Genomic DNA, 23,855 nt, shown 5'->3' on the forward strand with positions numbered 1-23,855 from the left:
CCCGTGTCCCCTGCATCGGCAGGTGGACTCTCAACCACTGCGCCACCAGGGAAGCCCAACTTTAATAATTTTTTACATGCATTAGACCCTTAAATCATATAGAGAACAAAAAGTGGAGTTACAAGCTATTGTTACAATCATACTAGCTTTTATGATTGTCCATGTATTTGTCTTTACTGAGATACTTATTTCTTCATGTGGTTTCTTAGTACTGTCTAGTGTCCTTTCCATTCCACCCTGCTGGACTTCCTTTAGCATTTTTTGCAGGGCAGGTCTAGTTGTCACAATCTCCTTCAGCTTTTGTTTATCTGGGAAGGTGTTAACTTCTGCCTCACTTTTGAAGGACGTTTTTGCTGGATTTAGGATTCTTGGTTGATGGTTTTTTTTTCTTTTAGCACTTTTAATATATCAGCCCACTGCCTCTGGCCTGCAGAGTTTCTGATGAGAAATCTGCTGATAATCTTATTTGTACTTGAAAATTCATTCCTCTCTTTCAAGATTCTGTCTTCAGCTTTTGAAGGTTTGACTGTGTGTCTTGGTGTGGGTCTTTGAGTTCATCTTATCTGGAGTTTGTTGAGCTTTTTGAATGTTTATGTTCATGTCTATCATCAAATTTGGGAAGTTTTTGGTTGTTATTTCTTCAAATATTCTCTTTGCCCCTTTCTCTTTCTCTTTCTGGGACTTTCACGATGTATACGTTGGTCTCCTTGATGGTATCCCCACAGGACCCTTAGGCTCTGTTCACTTTACTTTATCTTTTTTCTTTCTGTTCTTCGGACTTGATAATTCTATTGTCCTGTCTTCATGTTGACTGATTTTTTTCCTTCTGTCTGGTCAGATCTGCCTTTGAATTACTCTGGTGAGTTTTTCATTTCAATTATTGTGCTTTTCTGCTCCAGAATTTCATTTCTTTTTAGGTTTTCCGTCTTTTTATTGATATTTTTATTTTGTTTACACATTGTTTTCTTGACTTTCTCCACATCTTCCTTTAGTTCTTTTAGCATCTTTAAGATAGTTGTTTTAAAGTCTTTGTCTGATATATCTGCCATTAGGTCTTTTTCACGGATATGTTCTGTTGATTTTTTTTTTTTTTTCCTTTGAGTAGGCCATACTTTCTTGTTTATTTGTATGACTTCCGATTTTTTGGTTGAACACTGGACATTTCAATCCAATGATGTGGTAACTTTGGAAATCAGATTCTCCTCCTTCCCCAGGGTTTAGTGGTTTATGTTATTGTCTTTGTTTATCATTTTTGTTTTTCTGATTATCGTAGGCTGCCTCTGTGTCAATGATAAGCCTGAGGTGTAAACTTAAGGTGTTCTCTGGTCTTTTCCTAGACTTTCCCTGGGCATGTGCAGTCACTTTCCAATTTTCCTTGTATATGCAGTTGTTTTTGAATGTCTTAGCCTTTAAGGCCTAGCTCCTGAAAGTGGGGGGCGGAATGAAGGTGGAGGGGCAGTTAGGGAAGCACTAGACCCTTAAATCTCCTGGAAGTCACTCTAGTCAGAGGGGGAGGGGCTTGCAGCAATGAGGGAGGTTCAGTAGCTGGCTGCCTGCCTTTCTGTCTGCACCTCTGTGATCAGAAGCAGCAGTTAGCAGTCGGAGCACAGATCCTCAGTATTTGGAGGACAGGGTTCTTTTCTGCCCACCCTGGCTTCCACAAGCTGTGTGCAGGCTGCTCCAGTGAACACACCTACAGTTGCGCCCAGGAGGCTGGGAGTGGGGGATGGGGAGCTGCTGCTGTGCTAAAGCTGAAGTTGACCACAAGTTAACACAGTTACCCCCAAGCCTTGTTCTGAAGGTTCCACAAGAGTTATATCAGACAGATTCTGCCAATGTGACTGTTGTCTAGGTGGGGAGAGAGATTCTTGGTGCTTCCTATTCTGTCATCTTCCTAGAATCCTCCTCCTCTTATATTACTGTTGAATTCATTACCCTTTAGAACTTGGAAAGAAGTTAGATTCATAAGATATGTCGGCCAAAAGTTCAGTTATGTAGATAATTGTGCACGTGTTACCTACATAACAAACAATTATTTTATTTTTGGTACATTTATTTTCTATTGAACTTATCGTTTATCTAGTAGGCCAGTTTACCGTAAAGTTGCTACCACCAATCTTGTTTAGGCAAAAGTGAATCGAAGCTATTTTTGCTTATTTGCTGAAGAGGTCCCTGACACCAGAGCTGGTGTAAAGTGGTTGGCTCTTCGCATTTTGGCTTCACAGTCGTGTTTTCATTATTGCCTGGGGAATGGAGTCCAAAGTCAGTCTCCGGGTGTGGCTGCATGTTGCTTTGTCATGGGTGTGCTCTGGTACTCTTCTGCTTCCAAACCCAGTAGCCTGCAGCACTTCCTTTGTGCTGCTTGTTTTGGCCGCTGGTCTTATTTTCCCAATTTCTCCATGGGTTTTACACTTTCATCATTTATGACTTGGAAAAAACTTTAATAATATGTACCCATAGTATTTGGATAGTAAAAAGATAGTGTATTTTAGAAAAAGGGAACAGTTAATGTCAGAAACAATAACAATTTTTCTCTGACTGTAAATGAAGTGAATTAAGTTTTTACATAAATACATACTGTCTTAGCATGGAGTTATTTTTCTTTGTAATCATTCTTTTCCTAAACACTTTTATTGACAGAAATGAATCATTAAAAGTTGTGTTAAACAATTGCTTCATGTTATTTGAAGCTAAAATTATTTTGTTGGCATTGTGGTTTGGTATAATAATTTGTTTCACTAACTGCTAATGATTGGAGGAAAATCTAGTAAAGAAAAAAATTTAGTTTCTTTCAGTAATCTTTCATTTAGTTCTGGTCAAAATGCCTGTTTTCCTTAGATCCAAATGTTGTTCACTGGTCAGGATTCACCCTTCTGATCTTCGACCCTCCTCTTACTTTACTCTGGTTCAGGTCCACCTCTGCCATTGTAATAACTTTTTACTTGATTTCAAAAAGGGCAATCATATAACCTCCTGAATCACTTGGGGTGCTTTGGGGTACAAGTAACAGAAACCCTTATTCAAACTGACACATCTTTGTTGAACAGGAGCCTCAGAGAACGGAAAGGACAAGGCTCAGGAAGTGCATCTGCTGATGTCGCTTCTCTGTAGTTCCTTAGCCTTGCTTTCTTCTTAGCAAACTGTGCTTTGTCAGAAGGCTGTGATAGCAGGATAGCTGTAGAAGTTTCAGGAGTCAAATCCAGATTGTGTATGTCTCTAAGAAGTGAGGAAATCTCTCCCAGATGATACCCAACCAGCTGCTTCTCAGTTCTCATTGACCAGAGACAACTCTTCCCATTCCTAAACCAGTAACTGCAAAGGGAATTGGATTATCGTGTTTGTCTGGGACTAATTTTCTGGTGTGAAATAGATGTTGAGGAATCAACTAAAGTGACCACTGCATTTTCTAATAATAACTCCCTGCCTTCCTTTGTATGGGATGTAATATTGGCTTGGTGAAAAAGTTCGTTCGGGTTTTTCCATAAGAGCTTATGGAAAAACCTGAGTGAACTTTTTGGCCAACCCAGTATTTATTTTTCTTGTCGTGTTCTACTGGCTAGAACTACCAGTATAGTTTCATGTTTAAGGGCACAGGCTTTTGTTCCAGAGACTTGGATTTCTCCCTGGTTTTGCTGATCCCTAGCTACTATTTTAGGATAAATTATTTTGCCTCTCTTGGACTTAGTTTCCTCACCTGTAATGTGGAAATAACAGCGGTTCTTAACGAAAGAGTGTTTGTCAATGTCAACTGAGATATAAAATACTTAACATGATGCTCATTAACTTTTAGTTGTCCCTCCCTAATTTTCTTTTTCTAAAATCTCTGATGACAAAGATTCTGTTTCAAGGGTAGTGGCGATGATATATACTCGTTTTATTCCTGAGTAACTCGAATGCCTTGAGTGTTTCAACATCAACGGGTACATTAGCTATTGGTTTGAAATCTTTCTTCTTACATTAAAGATGTAGCCTTCCATTCCTTACTGAATAAGAAAGTCAGATACGGATATTAAATATAATCACGTCTTTTAAAATTACCTATTGATCATTATAAGAATTGAGTTAGAAAATTTAGAGAATTTAGCAGGGAACAAAATGATTTAAAAAAAAATCCTGCCCCCATAGAGCTTACATTTAAGTAGAAGGTAGACAGACAAAACAGATGTAGTAATACATCAAATGATGATAAATACTTTGGTGAAAAACAAAACAGGGAAGGGATATAGAACATCCTGGGGTGGATGGTGGGCTAGTTGTAGTTTTACTTTGGATTGCAGGGAAGTGGATGGCAAGATGGATTAGCAGGATGGGAAGATTCACATTAGAGCAAAGACCTGAAGGAGGAAAGGAGTGAGTCATGTGAATATCTGGAGGAAGGACCTTCTAATCAGAGGAGACAGCTAATGTAAAAAGCACCTGAGGTCAAGTATGTCGGCCTGTTTGAGAAATGGCAAGGAGGCAAACGCAATTTGAGAGGAGGGAGGAAGCCATAGAGTAGTAGAGATGGAGTTGTGTTAGGTGGTCTTCTAGGAATGGGGAGCCCTTGCAGGGTCTTGAGCAAAGCAGAGCTTGATGTGACATATGTAATAACAAGATCATTGTGCCTCCATTGCTGTAAATGCCTCAAAAGGGGTAACAGTAGAAGCTGGGAGACCAGTTGGGAGCAGAGGTCCTGGGCCTGCCCTGGGATACCCCACATTAACAAGTCAGGAAGATCAGGCAGATCCAGCAAAGGAGACTGAGAAGGAACGGCAGAGGAGGTAGATGGAAAAGTAGGCGGAGGTGGAGTTCAGAGAACCAAGAGAAGAAAAGAGTGTTCAACTGAAATATGTCACGTACAAGAATGACTATTGACCACTGAATTTCTCAGTGTGGTGGAGGTCATATGAGACCTTGACAAGCAGTTTTCAGGAATGTTGAGTCGGACGTGGTCGTTAAAGTTGAAGTGATGAGGGTTCAAGAAAACATGGGAAGAGAGAAATTGGAGACTGCAAGTACTGGCAAGTCTTAGGGTTTCTGTATTTATGTACATATAGTTAATGTATTATTTAGATTTTACAGAAAATGGACCATTCTCTTTGAAAGAGTGTCTTTTTTTTTTTCTTTTTACATACCATTATGTTGTCCACATTTCTCTGTATTGGTTTTTGAAAAAGTGGTTTTCCAGGACTGTGCAACATTAGTACTTTAAAAAAATTAACATACGATGGAAAATCTTGCTCATATAGGATTGATAAATCTGCGAATTAATTTGTATTAGGCTACGTGATATTGGTGGTCCCTGGCAGTGCAGAGTGCGATGGTGCACCCCACGTCTATTCAACACTGTAGATGTGTACACAGAATTCTGTGTAGCTTCCTTTATTTATGGCAGTCCTTCTCTTCAGTCATTCAGGCTAGGAAAATTGTATCATCTTTGGTTCTTTTGGCTCCTTCATCTGGCACTGAAACGTCACAGTATTTGGTGTGGTGCAGTGGGAACAGCACCGAGTAAGCTGTCAAGAGTCAGAATTTTGGTCCCAGCACCACTACTAAGTATCAAGGTGGTAAAGTCTTTGTGCAAAATGCTTCAACTTTTGACTTCAGTTTCCTCCTCTGAGAAATGGCAGCGTTGGATTGGATGAGTCCTCCTGAAATCTTTTTCAGCTCTGATCCTAATTGGATTGCATGAGGCTGACCCTTTTACTTTCTGGTTTCTACTTAAACCCTCTGTTTTCTCTCTTGATATTTGAGCAGAAGTTAAAGACTTAGGAAATGGAACACCTTCACTATGGCCTGTGATAATACTGATGAAAAGACTTCAGTCTGAAAGGTTTTTAAAAATGTAGCGTTCACTTTTGTGGAGGATTACTTTGGATGTATGGAGTCAGTGTACAACCACCACTTTGAGCTCCTACTGAGTAGAACATATATATTATCTAGTATCTTGACTGGCTACATAGCCTGTCATCAGTTTAACTCTTTTAGTCACAGTAGCATAATGGAAAAGTACAATCAGTTGAATTGCAGTCATTGTGTCTACATTTGTATGGTATTTTCTTTCCTCATCTGGCTTCCTGATAAAATGGAGAATCAATTTTTTACTGATTTTTACCTGACAGATGCAATTATCTGTGTGTTGTTTTTTTCCCTGCTGTTAAAAAAGAATGTTGTTTCCTGGTTTTAGATTTATAATTCATTCACCCATTATTAAGTTTTCAGTTAGATGATAAAAGTTTAAGGTTTTGAAATATGATCATAATCAACGAAATATAACTGGGGAAAGAAACATAGAAAAAAATAGCCATGTGAAAGTAATTCCCAAGGAAGAGCAAGTACTGTGGACAGTGCAAATTGATTCTTTTACTTAAGTATTTCTGAATTTAAAAGGACATATCAAATTATTAACACATTTATACCATCTCTGACAACAAATGACAACTTTTATATCATACTTGTTTCATTTATGTTCTCAGATAAGCTACTTCATTATGACAATGAAATTGATGTTCTGATAACTAAGTATATAATTAACAACAGTACTTTGGTTGTATGCTCACGAACATACATAGCTATACTGTGCTTCTGGAAATATTTACTTTCATTTAAGCAAATAAGTCCCCTAAAAGCGCCAAGAGGGAAGAAAATGTCAATTCAATCATCATCATTTACGCTAGCCTTACTTTTTAATATCTCTGTTACGATATTTTCAGTTACTTAATATGACTGTGTCTTGGACGATTTAGAAACCTATCTGAGACTAAGCGCAAAATATTGATTAAGTGGATGTCATATTTATATACTTTTTGATAAATATTACATTTTTAAATATTTTTCTTTCTTTCTTTTTTTTTTTTTTTAATTCTACTATTGATGCTGAATGGAAGACTGAATAGCCTCATTATTGAAGGAGAATTTCTCTGTTCCCTGCAATGATTCCAAAAGCTCTTGCACACTTCATCAGTATTATTGTAATTCTTTGGCTGCAGGATATTTGGCAGCTGTTGCACCCCACTGGCAAATCCTATTCATACTTCTTTCCCATTCACCCATTGCCATTGGAGAATTGATTTCTCTCTCCTCTACTCTAACCTTTCCCAATTCATTTTGGATTGTTCAGTGTGAAACATTTTAATTTCATATCATACAGCTATTCAGCTCAGAATCCCTTTTTTAACCTGTCACCAGGGTAACAGCATAGCATGCTTTCTTTAGGCCATCAAGTTTTTATTTCACATGCTTAATATTGCATTAAATGTTTGCATTTTGTTTAACCCCCCTTAAATACTTTGAACTCTGGATATGTTTTATAGAATAATGAAATCCTTGATTTTGGAATTGAAACTAAACACTATTACTGCATTCATAATAAAATGTCAAATGATTAATTTACATAATTCAAAAATTATTATTAAAAATCCAAGTGAGCTGATCTGTGTAAGGCAATTTGCTGTAGGTAATAGAGGAATAGTTGTATATTTATGTTCGGCCTTGTTTCAAAAAAAGCTTTAAAGGTGGTTTAGAGAGATTTTGAGTTAAGTAAAAATGCAAGAGTAATGGAATTGGTGCAAATGGAGAAATATATCTTCTGAAGACATTACATGATTTTTCAGTAAAATGTTTTTTTCTGTGTGTGTATTATATATTAGTGAATGTTGAAAATGCATTATGTTTACATCTTGATTCTTTGATTTGAATAGATTTGAATTTCTGCTTACAGAGCTACCTTTTCATCTTTATCCCAAATAATAGTTTCAGTAAAATTTGTTCTGTGAATAAATTTTATGAAATTTGGAATATTCTGAGAAATATAAAGAAATGGAAAGGGAAAGGCAGAGACTAGTAACCCATGTTGTTTGAAAACATTGTTATTTTTAAAAGATGTTAGCGTAGTAGCTATTTAAGTATCCTTATATTCCATTATTACAATCACTGAAGTTTTCACATTAATCTGTAGGATAAACTCTGAATTAAGCTGCCTATTTTTTTCTTTTAAACCACTTTTTTAGTTTACTTTTTTAAAAAGTTTTTTAAGATTTACTGCTCTTTGGGATTTCTACTTTCTCACAGTGTGTCAGACTAATTTCATACCTTGAATGTTCATATGTAACTAACAGCCCTGAATCTAGATAACATTGGTTTAGATGACCAATATCCTGATCATCTACTTTACAAAGGTCACTTTCTGTCATTAGAGTAATTTCCTGAATATGTATTATAATGATAACTTTCTACCTTTAGAATTAGATTTATTAGATTGTTCCAAAGATAACAAATAGTACTCCTTGTGATAAGATGCTTGGGCTTACAGTAATGATAAAGCAGTTTCTGCCCTTTAGGAAGCTTAAAATAGAATGAGATATGTAGACATTAAACAGATAATCATCAACTCTGAAGACGGCTAGAGGAAAAGTCCAGATTGTCCTGGTGAGGGGATGAGAATATCATTTGCAGGTGTGCCACATTATCTAAATGGCCCATTTTCAATAAAAAAAAAAATTACAAGACATGTAAAGAAACATGCAAGTATGGCCCATTCACAGGATAAAAAGTCAATAGAAACTGCCGGAGAGGGGCCCAAATGTTATACTTATTATGCAGTGATCTCTAATAACCTGTTAAAAATATGTGGAAAAGACTGAAGGAAATCCGATATGAAGAATTAAGGGAAAGTAGGGCATCATATCTCACTAAATAGAAAATATCAATAAAAGATAGAAATGATTTTTTTAAAAAAGCAAATAAAAATTCTAGAGATGAAAGTACAGTGCCCACAGTGAAAAAATGCACTGAGGCACTCAACAGTCTATTTGAGTGGCAGAAGAAGCAATCAGCAAATCTGAAGACACATCAATTGAGATTATCCAGTGTGAGGAACAGAAAGAAAACTGAAGAAAAATGAACAGAGCCTCAGAGATCTTTAGGATACCATCAGACATACCAACATACATGCTGAGAGTCCCAGAAGCAGAAGAGAAGAAAGATAAAGGAGCAGAAAGAATATTTAAAGAAAGCGTGACTGAGGGCTTCCCTGGTGGCGCACTGGTTGAGAGTCTGCCTGCCGGTGCAGGGGACACGGGTTTGAGCTCGGGTCTGGGAAGATCCCACATGCCGCGGAGCAGCTAGGCCCGTGCGCCACAACTGCTGAGCCGGCGCGTCTGAAGCCTGTGCTCTGCAACAAGAGAGGCCACGACAGTGAGAGGCCCGCACACCGCAACGAAGAGTGGCCCCTGCTCGCCACAATTAGAGAAGGGCCTCGCACAGAAACGAAGACCCAACACAGCCAATCAATCAGTCAATAGAAATGCTGTAGGATTCTAAAAAAAAAAAAGAAAGCGTGACTGAAAACATCCCAGATTTGATGAAAAACATTAATCTGCACATTCAAGAAGCTTAATAAGCTCCAAGGTAGAATAAGCTCAAAGATATCTACACCTACACACAGCATAGTCAAACTGTCAACCTAAAAAATCTTAAAAGCAGCATGAGAAAAATGGCTCATCATGTAAATGGGATCCTCAATAAGGTTAAGAGCTCCCATTCCCTTCTGGACATCACCAGGTTGTCCAGAAGAGAATGGGATGGTATATATAAAGTGCTGAAGAATTAAAAAAAAAAAAAAAAAAAAAAAAGGAATGTCAACAAAGAACGCTACATCCAGCAAAACTATCTTTTAAACATGAAGGAGACGTTAAGACATTCTGAACAAAACCCAAGAGAATCCAATGCTAGCAGACCTGTCCAACAAGAAATATGAAAGGAAGTTCTTCAGGGTGAAATGAAAGGACATTAAACAGAAACTGTTAAATACATGTGAATTAAAAAGAGCACTGGTTACCAAGTGACAAAAAGCAAGATTAGTCATTAAAAACAAAAATGAAAACCCTCCGAAAAAAAGAGCACTGGTTAAAGATTACTACATCAGTAAATATAAAAGACAATATAAATTTATTTTTAGTTTGTAATATCTTTTTGTTTTCTTTGTGATTTAAAAGACAACTGCATCATGCAATAATAATAATTCTAAGTTGATAGGTGCACAATATGTACAGATATAATTTGTATGACAACAGGAAGACAAATGGTAGAGAAAACAAAGCTATATTGGAGCAAATTTTCTATATCCTTTTGCAATTAAGTTAGCATTAATCCAAACTATGGTGGTTAAATATAAGGTGCTAATTGTAATCCCTAAGGTAACCACTAAGAGAATAGCTTTTGAAAATAGTATATGAACCATCAAGGGAATTAAATTGGTACACTAGGAAATATCTAATTAAACAAAAGAAGGCAGTAATGGAGGAATAGAAAAACAAAAAAGATATGAGATAGAAAGCAAAAAGTAAAAGTAAAAGCAAAAAATAAATCCTGCTTAATGAGGAAGTATATTTAATGTATCAATAAATAGAATAAGCACCCCAGTCAAGGGCAGATATTGGTATAGGGGATAAAAAACAAGATCAATAGCTGACTCACTTTGTTATAAAGCAGAAACTAACACACCATTGTAAAGCAGTTATACTCCAGTAAAGATGTTAAAAAAAAAAGATCAAATTATATGCTTTCATCAATAAATATACTTTGACTCAAAGACACAGTAGGCTGAAGGTAAAAGGAGAGAGTTATCAGACATACTATGTTTGTAATACTAGTATAATTATTATTAATAATACTAATATCAGTCAACATAATTTTAAGACAAAAATTGTTACTGGAGACAGAGAGATATTTTATAATGATAAAACAATCAATCCTTGAGAAAGCTATAACGATTTTGAGCATATATGTTACCCAATAACGCAATCCCCAAATATATGAAGCAAAACTGAGACAACTGAAAGGAGAAATTAATGATTCAACAATAATAGTTGGAGATTTTAATACTCCACTTTCAATAATGGATAGAACAACTAGACACGATTAACAAGGAAGTAGAAGACTTGTACAACACTATAAACCAAATAGATCTAATAGTTATCTATTTAGAACAGTACATTCAACTGGAGAACATACAACTTCTCAAGTGCATGGATAACATTTTCCAAGATAAACCATGTCATATGCTAGGCCATAGAAACAAGCCTTGATAAATTCAATGAGATTGAAATCTTACAAAGTATGTTCTCCAACCACAGTTGAATGAAATTAGAAATCAACAAAAAAGGAAATTTGGGAAATTCACAAATTTGTGGAAATTAAATAATTCACTCCTAAATAACTAATAGAATGAAGAAGAAATCACAAAGAAATTATAAAATACTTTGAAATGAATTAAAACAAGATCAGAACATTCAAAAACTTATGGGATGTATCTAAAGCAGTGGTTAGAGGGAAATTTAGAACTGTAAACACATATTAAAAAAGAAGATCTCCTATCAGTCACCTCATCTTCCACTTTAGGAAAATAGGAAAAGAAGAGCAAACTAAACCCAAAGCAAGCAGAGGGAAGAAAATACTAAAGATCAGAGAGGAAATAAATGAAATAGAGAAATAGAACAACAGTAGAGGAGATCAGTAAAAGCAGAATTTGGTCCTTGGGAAGATCAGCAGAAATGACAAACTTTTAGGTAGACTGGCCAAGAGAGAAAGAGACTCAAGTAGCTAAAATCAGTAATGAAATAAGGATTATACATACAGACCTTACAGAAATTACAAGGATTATAAGGAAATAATGTGAACAATTGCATGCCAACTTAGATAAAATGGAGAAATTTGTAGAAAGATGCAAGCTGCTGACACTAACTCAAGAGGAAATAGAAAATCTGAATAGACCTGAAAGAGATTGAATTAGTCATCACAAAACTCCCAGAAAGAAGAACCCAGGACTAGATGGCTTCACGGGTAAATTCAGTGAAGTATTTAGAAAGAAATTAATTAATCTAATCTTTCACAAACTCTGCCAAAAATAGAAAGAAGGATAAAATTTGCAACTCATTCTCCAGGGCCAGTATTACCATGATACCAAATCCAGATAAAGATGTTAAAAGAAAACTGAAGACCAATATCCCTCATATATATTAATGCAAAAAATCCTCAACAAAATACTAGCAAACTAAGTTCATGAATGTATAAAATGATTGTATACCATAACCACGTGAGTTTTATCCTACGTATACACAGTTGGTTTAACATCCAAAAAACAATCAATGTGATAAATCATGTTAATAGAGTAAAGGGGAAAAATCACAGAATTATCTCAATAAATGCAGGAAAAACGTTTGGCAAAATCCAGCAGCCTTTCATGACAAAAACACTCAACCAGGGACTTCCCTGGTGGTGCAGTGGTTAAGAATCCGCCTGCCAACGCAGGGGACACGGGTTCGAGCCCTGGTCCGGGAAGATCCCACGTGCCGTGGAGCTGCGAAGCCCGTGTGTCACAACTACTGAGCCTGCGCTCTAGAGCCCGCAAGCCACAACTACTGAGCCCGTGTGCCTAGAACCCGTGCTCTGCAGCAAGAGAAGCTGCTACAATGAGAAGCCCGTGCACCACAACGAAGAGTAGCCCCTGCTCACCACAACTAGAGAGAAAGCCTGTATGCAACAATGAAGACCCAATGCAGCCAAAATAAATAAATAAATCTAGTAAAAAAAAAAAAAAAAAAACCCAAAACACTCAAAACCAATTAGGAATAGAAGGGAACTTCCTCAACCTAATGAAGGCCATCTACAAAAAATCCACAGCTAACATCATATTTAGTGGTATACAACTGAATGTTTTTTCTGCTAAGGTCAAGAATAAGATAAGGAAATTTGCTGTTACTTTTTTCAACATTGTACTAGAGTTCCTAGCTTGGGCAGTTTGGCAAGAAGAATTAAAGGTATCAAGATGGGAAAGAAGTAAAACTATCTCTGTTTGCAGGTGACATGATCTTGTATGTAGAAAATCTTAGGGAATTCACAAAAAAACCTATTAAACTAATAAATGACTTTTGCAAGGTTGTGGAATATAAGAATGATATATAAATATCAATTTTATTTTTATGCAATAGTGGTGTTACAAACCAAAAATAAAATTAACAAAACAATTTTATTTTACAGAAGCACCAAAAAGAATACGATACTTCAGCACAAAAATTTTTAAAAAGAAGTGTAAGACTTGTGTACCGAAAACTACAGAACAATGGCTGAAATAAAGACAATTTAAATAAATGGGTTAGCATCCCACATTCACAGATCAGAGGACCTAATATTAATGACATACAGATTTGATGCAATCCCTATTAAACCCCAGCTGTGTTTTTCTGCAGAAATAATCATATTCCAAAATTTGTACGAAAATGCAAGAGATTCAGCATAACCAAAACAATCTCAAAAAGGAAGAACAGGGGCTTCCCTGGTGGCGCAGTGGTTGAGAGTCCACCTGCTGATGCAGGGGATGCAGGTTCGTGCCCCAGTCCGGGAAGATCCCACATGCCGCGGAGCGGCTAGGCCCGTGAGCCATGGCCGCTGAGCCTGCGCGTCCGGAGCCTGTGCTCCGCAACGGGAGGGGCCACAACAGTGAGAGGCCCGCGTACCACAAAAAAAAGAAGAAAAATGGGGGACTCATACTTCCCAATTTCAAAACTTAGTACAAAGAGTAATCAAGACAGTGTGGTACTGGCATAGGAATAGTAGATGTGTTGATCAGTGGAATAGAACTAAGAGTCCAGAAATAAATTGTTATAGTATGATCAGTTGATTTCAACAAGTGTTATGACTACAATCCATTGGGTAAAGAATAATTGTTTTCAATAAGTGCTGCTGGAGTAGCTGGATATCTCCATGTCAGAAATTGAAGTTGGATCCCTCCCTACACTGCACAAAAATGAACTTAAAAAAAGCATGAAACTAAGAGCGAAACTACAAAACTCTTAGAAGGAAACATAGGAGTTAATCTTTGTTACTTTTGGTTAGTCAGTGATTTCTTATGTAAGAGCCAAATGCATAAGCAACAAAAGAAAAAAAATAGATAAATTGTATTTCATCAAAATTAAGAGATTTTGTGTTTTAAAGGACAGCATCAAGTAAGTGAAAAGACGCCTACAGAATGGAGGAAAATACTTGCAAATCATATATTTGATAAGAGATTTTTTTCTAGAATATATAAAGAATTCTTATAACTCAATAATAAAAAAGACAACCCAATTAAAAAATGGGCAAAGGAATGAATAGAAATTTTTCCAGTGAAGATATACAAATGGTCAACAAGCCCACGAAAAGATGCTCAGCATCACTAGTTATTAGGGAAATTGCAAATCAAAATCAAAATGAGATACCACTTTACATACACTAGGCTGACTATAATCAAAAAGACAATAACAAAGTGTTGCTGATAATGTGGAGAAATTGGGACACTTATACATTCCTGGTGGAAATTGATGAGTAAAATGATGCAAACCTGGAAATAATTTGGCAGTTTCTCAAAATGTAAGACAGCATCACATGACCCAGCTATTCCACTCTCAACTATATATACCCAAGGGAGATTAACCCATATGTCCACACGAATGTTGTATACAAATGTTCATAGTGGGCATTTTTCATAATAGGCAGTGGAAACGTCCATGAAGTGATTAATAGATATATAATGTTAAATAAAATGTGTATTTATAGAATGGAATATTATTCAGTAATAAAAATAAATGAGATACTTCATACAACATGAGTGAAATTTGAAAACACTATGCTAAATGAAATAAGGCAGGCACAAGAGACTCCAGATTTTATGATTCATTATATATGAAATGTCTAGAATAAGCAAAGTGGAGAAATAGAGTGTACATTAGTAGCTGCATAGGGCTGCATAGGCCAGAGGCGGGGAATGTGAAATGACTGCTAATGGGTCCAAAGTTTCCTTTTGGGGTTATGAAAATGTTTTAAAATTGGTTGTGGTGATGGATACACAACTCTGTGAATATACTAAAAACCAATGCATTGTACACTTCAGGTGAGTTCAATTTATGATGTGTGAATTTTATCACTAAAGCTGTTTACAATTTTAAAAAATTATATATTTTATATTTAAGAATTTATTTTCCTGATGGTGTAATAGAAGTTCAAATTTTAGGAATTAAAATGAGACATCATTGTATCTTCTAGCATGAAGGCGTTTTCTTTAAGAATATTTCTTCTGTAATTACAAAAGACATGGAGGAACCTTAAATGCATAATACTAAATGAAAAGAAGCCAATCTGGAAAGGCTACGTTCCATATGATTCTAGCTGTACAACATTCGTGAAAAGGCAAAACTGTGGAGACACAGTAAAGATCAGTGGTTGTCAGGGATTCAGCAGGGGTGAGGACGGGAGGTTGAATAGGTAGAGCACGGGACTTTTTTAGGGCAGTGAAACTATTCTGTATGATACTTTAATGGTAGATACATGTCCTTATACATTTGTTCAGACCCTAGAATGTGCAACACAAACAGTGATCCCTATGGACATTGGTTAATAATAATAATGTATCAGCTTTGGTTCATCAGTTGTAACAGATGTAGGCACTAATGCAGGATGTTAATTAACAGGGATACTGTGTCAGGTGGGGTGAGTTGAGGGTATGTTTAGGAAAATCTTTGTACTTCCTGCTGAAGTTTTCTGAAAACCTTAAACTGCTGTTAAGAGATTAAAAATTAATTTTTTAATTAAAAATTCTCCTGAAGGTAAGATTTTTTAAGAAAATTAATAAGCCACAGAGGGGGAGAACATATTAATAATACATAAATCTGACAAAGGCTTTCTATCTGAAGTAAAGAACTCCTGCATATCAGTAATTAAGGCCAACATCCTAATACAAAATGGGCAAAAACTTGAATACAAGTGGCCAATAAGCACTGATGTGTAGGTGTTCAACATTATTAGTCCTAAGGGAAATGAATATTAAACTATGAAGAGTTGTGGTTTCTCAGCCTCCAGTCTGGCTAGAAGTAGAAAGACTAACACCAGCAAATGGTGGCAAGGCTGTGGAGCAAACTCCATTGCTGATGTGAGTATAGGTATGTTTTAATACTTTGGAAAACAGTTCGGCAGTTTTTGTAAAATTAAACATACGTTCACCGTGGAATTTCCACTCTTAGATTTTTTTTACTCACAATGAAATGAAATGAAAACATAAGTCCTCAAAAAAGACTTGTACAAAGAATGTTTATAGCGGCTTTGTTCATAAGAGTCCCAAATTGGAAACAACCCAAATGCCCATCAACAAAAGGGTGAACGCATTTTATTATGCTTGTATTATACAGTAGAGTACTACTCCGCAATCGAAAAAGAATGAATGATTCAATTTGAATGAACCTCAGAAGAATTATAGTGGGCAAAAACCACACACGAGAGTGCATATTTTTGAAGTTTGTTTATGTGACACTATTTTTGAACTGTTGTGGGGAAGATAAATGATGGAGCTTAAGGTTTTTTAATTTCACTGTATGTAAATTGTATATTAATATTGAATAACAGGTTGTTGAAATAATAGAGGCGGACTTTGGATATTATTGCACCAAATTATGATAATGATGATAGTGTCTCTTATTTAGCCTTTATGTGCCAAGCATGAGTCTAACCATTTTATACCTTTTATTTCATTTAATCAACATGTGAATTAAGTATTCTTACTGCCTTTGTCTTACTGATAAGGAAACTGAGGTACAAGGAGTATAGTAACTTGTAAAGGTCATGTAGCTTTTGTGGTTAGTGATCAAGCAGTCAGAAACTAGGGCCTGCAGGGGTGATGCTTAATCACCACCATCATTGCCTTTCTTCACTAGCTGTGCCCAAAGTTCAAATTGAGAACCATAAACCCTTATTGGCGGAAGAAGAAAATAGGGTTTGCATAATATTGAAATGTGTTTAAGATTATAAGTCATACTGTCCATTTCTAGATTCAGGTGTCATTTGTGTAATGCTAAGACTCCAGACTTGGTAATGTTCCTTAACTCTTTCTAGCACTATTTTGTGATACACATTCTTCTGCACAGTCTCCTACGTTCTAATGTACACATTTTAAACTGCATACAGTCAGAAGTCTGTTCCTCCACTATGACAAGTTCTAGCTTTGAAGAGGTTCTCTGAAAATGCTGCTTTTATCTTTCTTCTGCAGTGATGAACTTTAATGTTGGAGTGTTGTAAGTTCTCACATAATAAGGCTTAGATTTTTGTTTGGTTTGGCAGTAGACTTCTGTTTAAAATTCTTTTAATCTGTTCATTCCATGCTTTGTATATTCATTTTGATAGCTGATGGCTCTGTGAAGAATTTTATGTGAATTTATCACACTAATAAAACTCTTCCTCCATCCCAACTTGCTAAAAGTGGGGTTTTCAGTGAATTGTTGAATTTTTGTCTTCTTTGGGCTGGTTTTTTTTTTTTTTTTTCTGGAGGAAATAAGACACAATTCATATGCTAGATCTAAAGTTTCATTAAAATTGCTTATGCCCTGTCTCAGGCATTTTAAGTGGGCCATCTGTCTAAACATCTCTCTCCTTTTTTTTCTGATCATTTCCTCGACTTATTCATGAGCCATGGGAGGGCTCCTTTGTAGTCTCCATGTAGCTGGTTCTGTCTACCCCCACTGAATACATCTATGTGCTTGCATAACATATCTTTTCACCATGCTGGAAATTCTCTGAACTTGGTGCAGATGAATGGCCCACTTTTCTGAAGGCCTTTTTCTTCTTGCAAAGATTTGTATGCAGAAGCTGACCTCTGCAGCCATGGAATGCAGCATATTATTCTTGATCATTTTACAGACCACCCACTGTGAAAGTTATGATGAAGGATTGCTTAATGATTCTTTGACCACTAACATTGTTTTAACTCAGTATTTCACTCCTAAATAGGTAATGGCACAATTGTAAACCAGCATTTCTGAGTGTCTGATACTATGGTTTTGAGATTCTTACCATCCTTGATCACTAAAGATGCTGTTAGTTATGTTTACACAAAATCTGCTTTAACAAATGACATGCAATAGCAACATACTTGAGTTAGTATTCCTTGCACCTTTTTGAGTAAAATATTCCAATAGTTTAAATGTATTAGCATTAACATTTGTGACAATCAGCTGACAGCTTTTTACCATAAAATGTAGAAAAATTTAGTTTAATTGAGCATATTCATTTTGGCTGACTGATGATAATCAAAGTGGACAGGTCTGGGTAAGAGCTGTTATTTGATTTGCTTTGTGAGTAGCTGTTTATGTGAATTCCTTTTTACTGGTTGGTTTGTTTGTTTTTGAAGTAGTAGCTTAAATGGTATCAGCTTTCCAGTTAACTAATAAGTCACATAGATGAAATTTTTGATCAGATAGCAGTCTCTTTCACTAGACAGACACTTCAGTAGAGGGGGCTGTTTTCTGTATATCATTACTACAGTGAGTTGAGTAAAGCTCCAAGACTCCCACCCCTCCCCACCTTTCAGAGAGTTGTTCATAAAATCTTCTTTGAGACTATTTTGGGTTTAGTGAAGAAATATAATTCTTTTTAAAAATTTAAAATATAACTTTAGGTAATTATTATCATTATAGACATATTTGTGCTGGTGGAGTTAATTTCATTGTTTCAAAGTAATTCTTGTTAATCCGGTTTCAATAATTTTGCAGAAATAGAGCACATATACTTTCAGGTTGATATGTATTATTATATTTATTTATAGTTATAGTTTATTTCTATTGTAGAGCTTACTGATATTTATATTGGGTATATATGCCCAACCCCATCCATTTTATTCAAAAACAAAACAAAACAAACTACTTTCAAACTTATGTAAAGCCAGAAGGAATCTTAGCAAACTTTGTAGAAGAGTGAACTCATATAAAGAGATTCCAGGGCTTCCCTGGTGGTGCAGTGGTTGAGAATCCGCCCGCCGATGCAGGGGACACGGGTTCGTGCCCCGGTCCGGGAGGATCCCACGTGCCGCGGAGCGGCTGGGCCCGTGAGCCATGGCCGCTGGGCCTGCGCGTCCGGAGCCTGTGCTCCGCAACGGGAGAGGCCACAACAGTGAGAGGCCTGCGTACCGCAAGAAAAAAAGAAGAGGTTCCACAGTTTGTCCCCCTTTTCTTGGTGTCTCAAGGTCTTGCTTTCACAGAGAAGCCTCTTTCTATATGGCTAGAAAAGTGCTGCTTCAGGAGTTGTATGTTCAGAAGCAGCAGCAGCTTTCCCCTGTTATCTCACCAACTCTGCTCTGATCCTTATTTTACAGGTGTGGAAATTTTGGTTCAAAAGGATTGAATGAGCTCCTGGTACAATGCTAGTAAGAGAATGGGCTGAGGTTAGACCTCAGCATTTCAACTCAAGAGCCTATGCTCTCTCTACAGGTCCTCTTGGGGGCAGGTTCTAACACATATGAAACAGATGTGGATCAAAATAAAACAGTGGAAAAATAAATAGTAGTTAGGTTCCAAAGAGTGGCGACTACATCTCGCCACCATCTGTAAGATTGCTTTCTGTGGGAAAATGTGTTCTGCTTTCGAACAGGATGTCAGGATCAACGACTTCCCAAGAAGCCTCTTGGGAAATTGGGCTCCACATTTACTTGAAAGACTTACTGGGCCACTGAATTGTGAAAAGTATTAAGCGTATACTAGAGGTTAAGTAGAAGGGAGATCACTGAAGTTTGTACTATAATTAGGTGAGGAAGTTAAATATTCTTTTTGAAAAATCTGTTAGTTTGAGAAGCAGAGAGAAGGAATCTAAAGTTTCCTTAATGGGATTTCAGTTATGGGGGAAAACAAGAGTATAGGCCTAGAGTTGGGACAAATCATCATAATAAAAATGAACACTTATATGCATTATTTAATTTTATCCTCAATACATCACTATGATGCAGATGCTATTCTATCTTAATTTTATACATAAGGAAACAGACTTTTGCTCAAGCTCAGAGCTGATTAATGACAGAGCTGGGTTTTCTGCCAACTTCGGCAAGTCACTGGCACCTGAGCTTGTAGCCACTGTGCTTGGTTCCCCCGCTCATGTCAGCTTGGCTCAGTTTGGTTTGTGAAGGAATTTCAGGCCTTGGCCCAGCCGGATATACGAGTCAGAGAATAATCAGAAATAAAATTAAATGCAAAGAGTGGGGACTCATTTTTTAAGAAACTTGAATGATAGGTTGATTAATTAAGGCTTAACCTGATGTAAAATAGAAAACCACGGAACAGTCCTGAGCAGGAGAGTGATCTACTTATCGAGGATAGCAGAGTCCAGAAAGCCAGGCTGCACAGTAATCTAGCCGTGAGGTTGTTTCTGTCATTGCAGTACTCCTGAGAGGATGGGGTGTTGATCTCATTTGAAGTTGAACCAAGTGAGCATAGTGAGGTCATCCACAGAGTCCCAGGCAGCCCGGGGGAGCCTGGGAGCTCGAGGCTCGCTCTCCTTCAGTGGCTCACGATGTGTCCCTGGGGAGACACGGCCTCTCCTGTGAGGGGCTTCGTACCTAGTGGATGCTCCACTGCTTCTTTCCCACTGTCCCCCTCAGCCCTTTCTCCCCAGCCTGTGCTGAGGTTTGGGGATATAAAATAAGGCATGATCTTGTGCTTTTAGGAGCTCACAGGCCAATGGGGGAGACAAACATGAACAAACAAATGCCCTGTGGACAAGATGCCAACAGAGGCCAAGCTGGATCGCAGTCACCCTCCTCCTTTCCCTCCTCTCCGCCCCATATGCCTTCTCTCTCTCTCTCTCTCTCTCCCCCGACTCCTCCTCTCCCTCCTCTCTCCTCCCCTGTTGTTCTTTCAAGTTCTCATGCGTGAAGCTCTGTCCTCTGAAACAATCCTCTTCAAATTGCCAAAAAAGAATCTTTCCAGGCCTACAGTGTGCATTAGTCTTGATTTGTTTATGCATTTTTTTAACTTTAATTTTTATCTGTGTAGTATTAAAAACATTTTCTTCATCTTAAAAGAATTCAGTAAGTAGTGTGCTGAATACAAATATTCACCTAAACTTATTTATCATCCTCCATTAGACACCGTGACTAGAGGTGATTTGAGTCTAATCATAATTTTTTTGACTCTGACTCTTTTTTATTGACTACACAGGGACCCCTTTGAAATTCAGGGGGGTGTTAAAACGTAGCCTGCAACATTTTTTTGGAACTAAGAATTAAGCCAGAGTCTTGATACTACATGTTTAGTGCTTAGTCAATATTCACAACTATAAATAATGTAAATATGCCATACTTAAATTAGGTTAATTCAGAAATCATTAAAATTTTGTTACTTTAAAAATTTGGGAGAAACATTTGTATTCCAAAAATGCTTTTTGTCTCTGGCTGCTTGTCCCAATTTTTCTGGAGCACGTAATATTGATCATTCACAGAAAAAGACCTGTGTGTTAAGATTAGCATCACTGATGTTGTTTTTTCACCCAGACAAACAAACAAACAAGAAACTGAAACAAAACAATTGGACACAAGGAAACTTTTGGAGGTGATGGATATGTTTATTACCTTGATTGTGGTGATGGTAACATGAGTGAATAAATATGTCCAAATGCATCAAATTGTATACATGTGCAGTTTTTTGCATATGAATTATAACTCAACCTGGAAAAAAGAAAAGATTAGCATTGTGAGGTTTTAAAAACAGTCTTGAACAATGACCAAATATTGAAAAGAAATTAACATTGCTTAAAGAAGGTTAATTTTTGAAGGACTGTCAAAATTAAGCAGCTCAAATTCATAGACGAGGTGATGGTACCACAATTATTTCAGAATGACTGCTGTTGTCTTTGGAGTGTCTCTGTGTGTGTGTGTGTGTATGTGTTCTTTTTTGGTTTTAATCTCTCTAGTTTCCATCTTAAAGCTTTTTTCCAAAGATAGAACCTTGTGAAATAAAATGTTCTGAAATGCAGGGTTTGGTGGTTTTACTCTGCACACTTAATGTCAAAGGAAAATCAGTTTACTGAGAGAGAATAATATAAAATTATTAACTCTTTTTCTTTTCTTTCTACTTCAGAGTGCCTATTGTAAAACCACAAGTGGCCGACTGGGAGCTCTCAGTAAAATTGCATGATGAAGTTTATACTGTTGTAGCATCCAACAGTGGGCCAACATTCTCTGTGAGTTTTATTTTTTTTATTTTTGATAATCTTGAAATTACCTGTGAATATTTAAAACACTTTTTAACATGTTCCATGAGTCTCATCTTTTGAATCTACGACATAGCTATGTATCTGTTTCATCTTCTTTAGGAAGCTGAATGTAAATGGAAATTTTTGTCTCTTATGTTAAAGAGGAAATGTATTCCCAGACTTAGCCACATTCTAAACCCACTTCCTGACACCTGATTCATTTTTCTTTTGTTATTGAAAAGTAATACTTTTGCCTTTGTTATAGAGAAGAGCATCTTTAATGATAATTCCAAATGTATGATAGCTGTTTCTTTTAAAACAAGTAATCTGAAGCCTCATATAACATTTTCTTGAGATTTAATGTTGTGAGACATTCTTTAGGCTAAATTTACCTGACAGTGACATTCCTTTTGTTTAGAATAACTTAAACGCCTTGGATAGTATCCGTAACAGAACTGCTTTAGTTTAAGATTGATCTTCTGTGGTATGAATGACATGTTTAAATTCTGTGGTTTAAGATTGCCAGAAAAATACCATGAAGAGTTACTGTTTTTTATCTATCTATCTATCTATCTATTTAGTCCACACGGCTTGTGGGATATTAGTTCCCTGCAGGGATTGAACCCGGGCCCCAGCAGTGAAAGTGCCGAGTCCTAACCACTGGACTGCCAGGGAATTCCCAAGAGTTACTATTATAACTTGGGTCCTTTTTTACTTTGAGCCTGAACCCACAGAAGCTGCTATATAGTTATATAGTTAGTATAATGAATATTATATGTTCATTATATGTAGTATATAAGTTAGTATAGTGAATATTAATCTACATTTCTCCTCTCATGGCTAAGTTGCATTGAAATGTCATGTTATTGGGAGGAAAATGACTTTTCATCAAAAGATTTAAACAGGATATGAAAATCAAAATAATATAATTTCATTGAAAACAACACCCGGAGAGGCTTGAAGTGTATGGCAGATTCTGGATCCCAGGTAGAAAATACTGCATCAAGAATTAGGGCTTCCCTGGTGGTGCAGTGGTTGAGAGTCCGCCTGCCGATGCAGGGGACGTGGGTTCGTGCCCCGGTCTGGGAGGATCCCACATGCCGCGGGGCGGCTGGGCCCGTGAGCCATGGCCGCTGAGCCTGCGCGTCCGGAGCCTGTGCTCCGCAACGTGAGAGGCCACAACAGTGAGAGGTGCACGTACCGCAAGAAAAAAAAAAAAAAGAATTAATGAGAATTCATTTATTCAGCAAATACTTATTACATGCGTACCATGTGCTAGGTAAGTATGAGGCTGTTACAGTGGAGAAGGTGACATTCTGTGTGATTGTCAGAGTCACAAGTAAATCAGATTAATTCCTGAATTAAGGGTGGTCTCCTTGGTTGTCTTTAAATTTTGTGATTTATTTTGTATGCCAAAATTGCTAAAGCATTTGTTACTAAAAGATATTTCGCTCAACTGTCTTAAAACGAAAACTATGATAGAGTTAAACAGTGGTCTTATGATATATTTTGTATGAATTTATGTGATTCTTTATGTTCCTCCTTTCTATCTTGATTATTTTAAAAAATAGCTTTGTAAGTGGACACTTAACTGTACATCAGGTTGAGTAACAAATTACATGTATTGAATAGTAAAAAATAGTGTAGCATTTTCCTCAGGGAAGCTTAACTCTACAAAAATGTAGACTTTAGCATAATTTTCAGTTCTGTACTGAGTCACCACTGAAGTGTTATTCTTAATCTGATACTCTGATACAATGTTTCTCTAAGCAGTGCCTTGCCTTAATAAGAAACTGCCCAGATTACTTCTTAGAGCTGTTATTTCTTTGTGCTTGTTTCAG

At 36.7% G+C, this 23,855-nt stretch overlaps 1 protein-coding gene across 7 annotated transcripts in view; it reads left to right on the top strand.

Moving 5' to 3' along the window:
• The window catches only part of PCCA (propionyl-CoA carboxylase subunit alpha), a 378,662-nt gene that overhangs the window by 220,917 nt on the left and 133,890 nt on the right, over positions 1–23,855 (top strand). For all 7 annotated transcript variants that reach the window (XR_008619078.1, XM_028497435.1, XM_007103730.4 and 4 more), the window contains one exon: positions 21,900–22,002. Coding sequence is in view for 6 of the 7 variants with exons in the window: in XM_028497435.1 (XP_028353236.1) it covers positions 21,900–22,002 (103 nt within the window). In the remaining variant the exon portion in view is untranslated. The remainder of the gene's footprint in view (positions 1–21,899; positions 22,003–23,855) is intronic.

This window comes from Physeter macrocephalus, chromosome 13, assembly GCF_002837175.3.
Source record: "Physeter macrocephalus isolate SW-GA chromosome 13, ASM283717v5, whole genome shotgun sequence".
Taxonomy (NCBI): Eukaryota; Metazoa; Chordata; class Mammalia; order Artiodactyla; family Physeteridae; genus Physeter; species Physeter macrocephalus.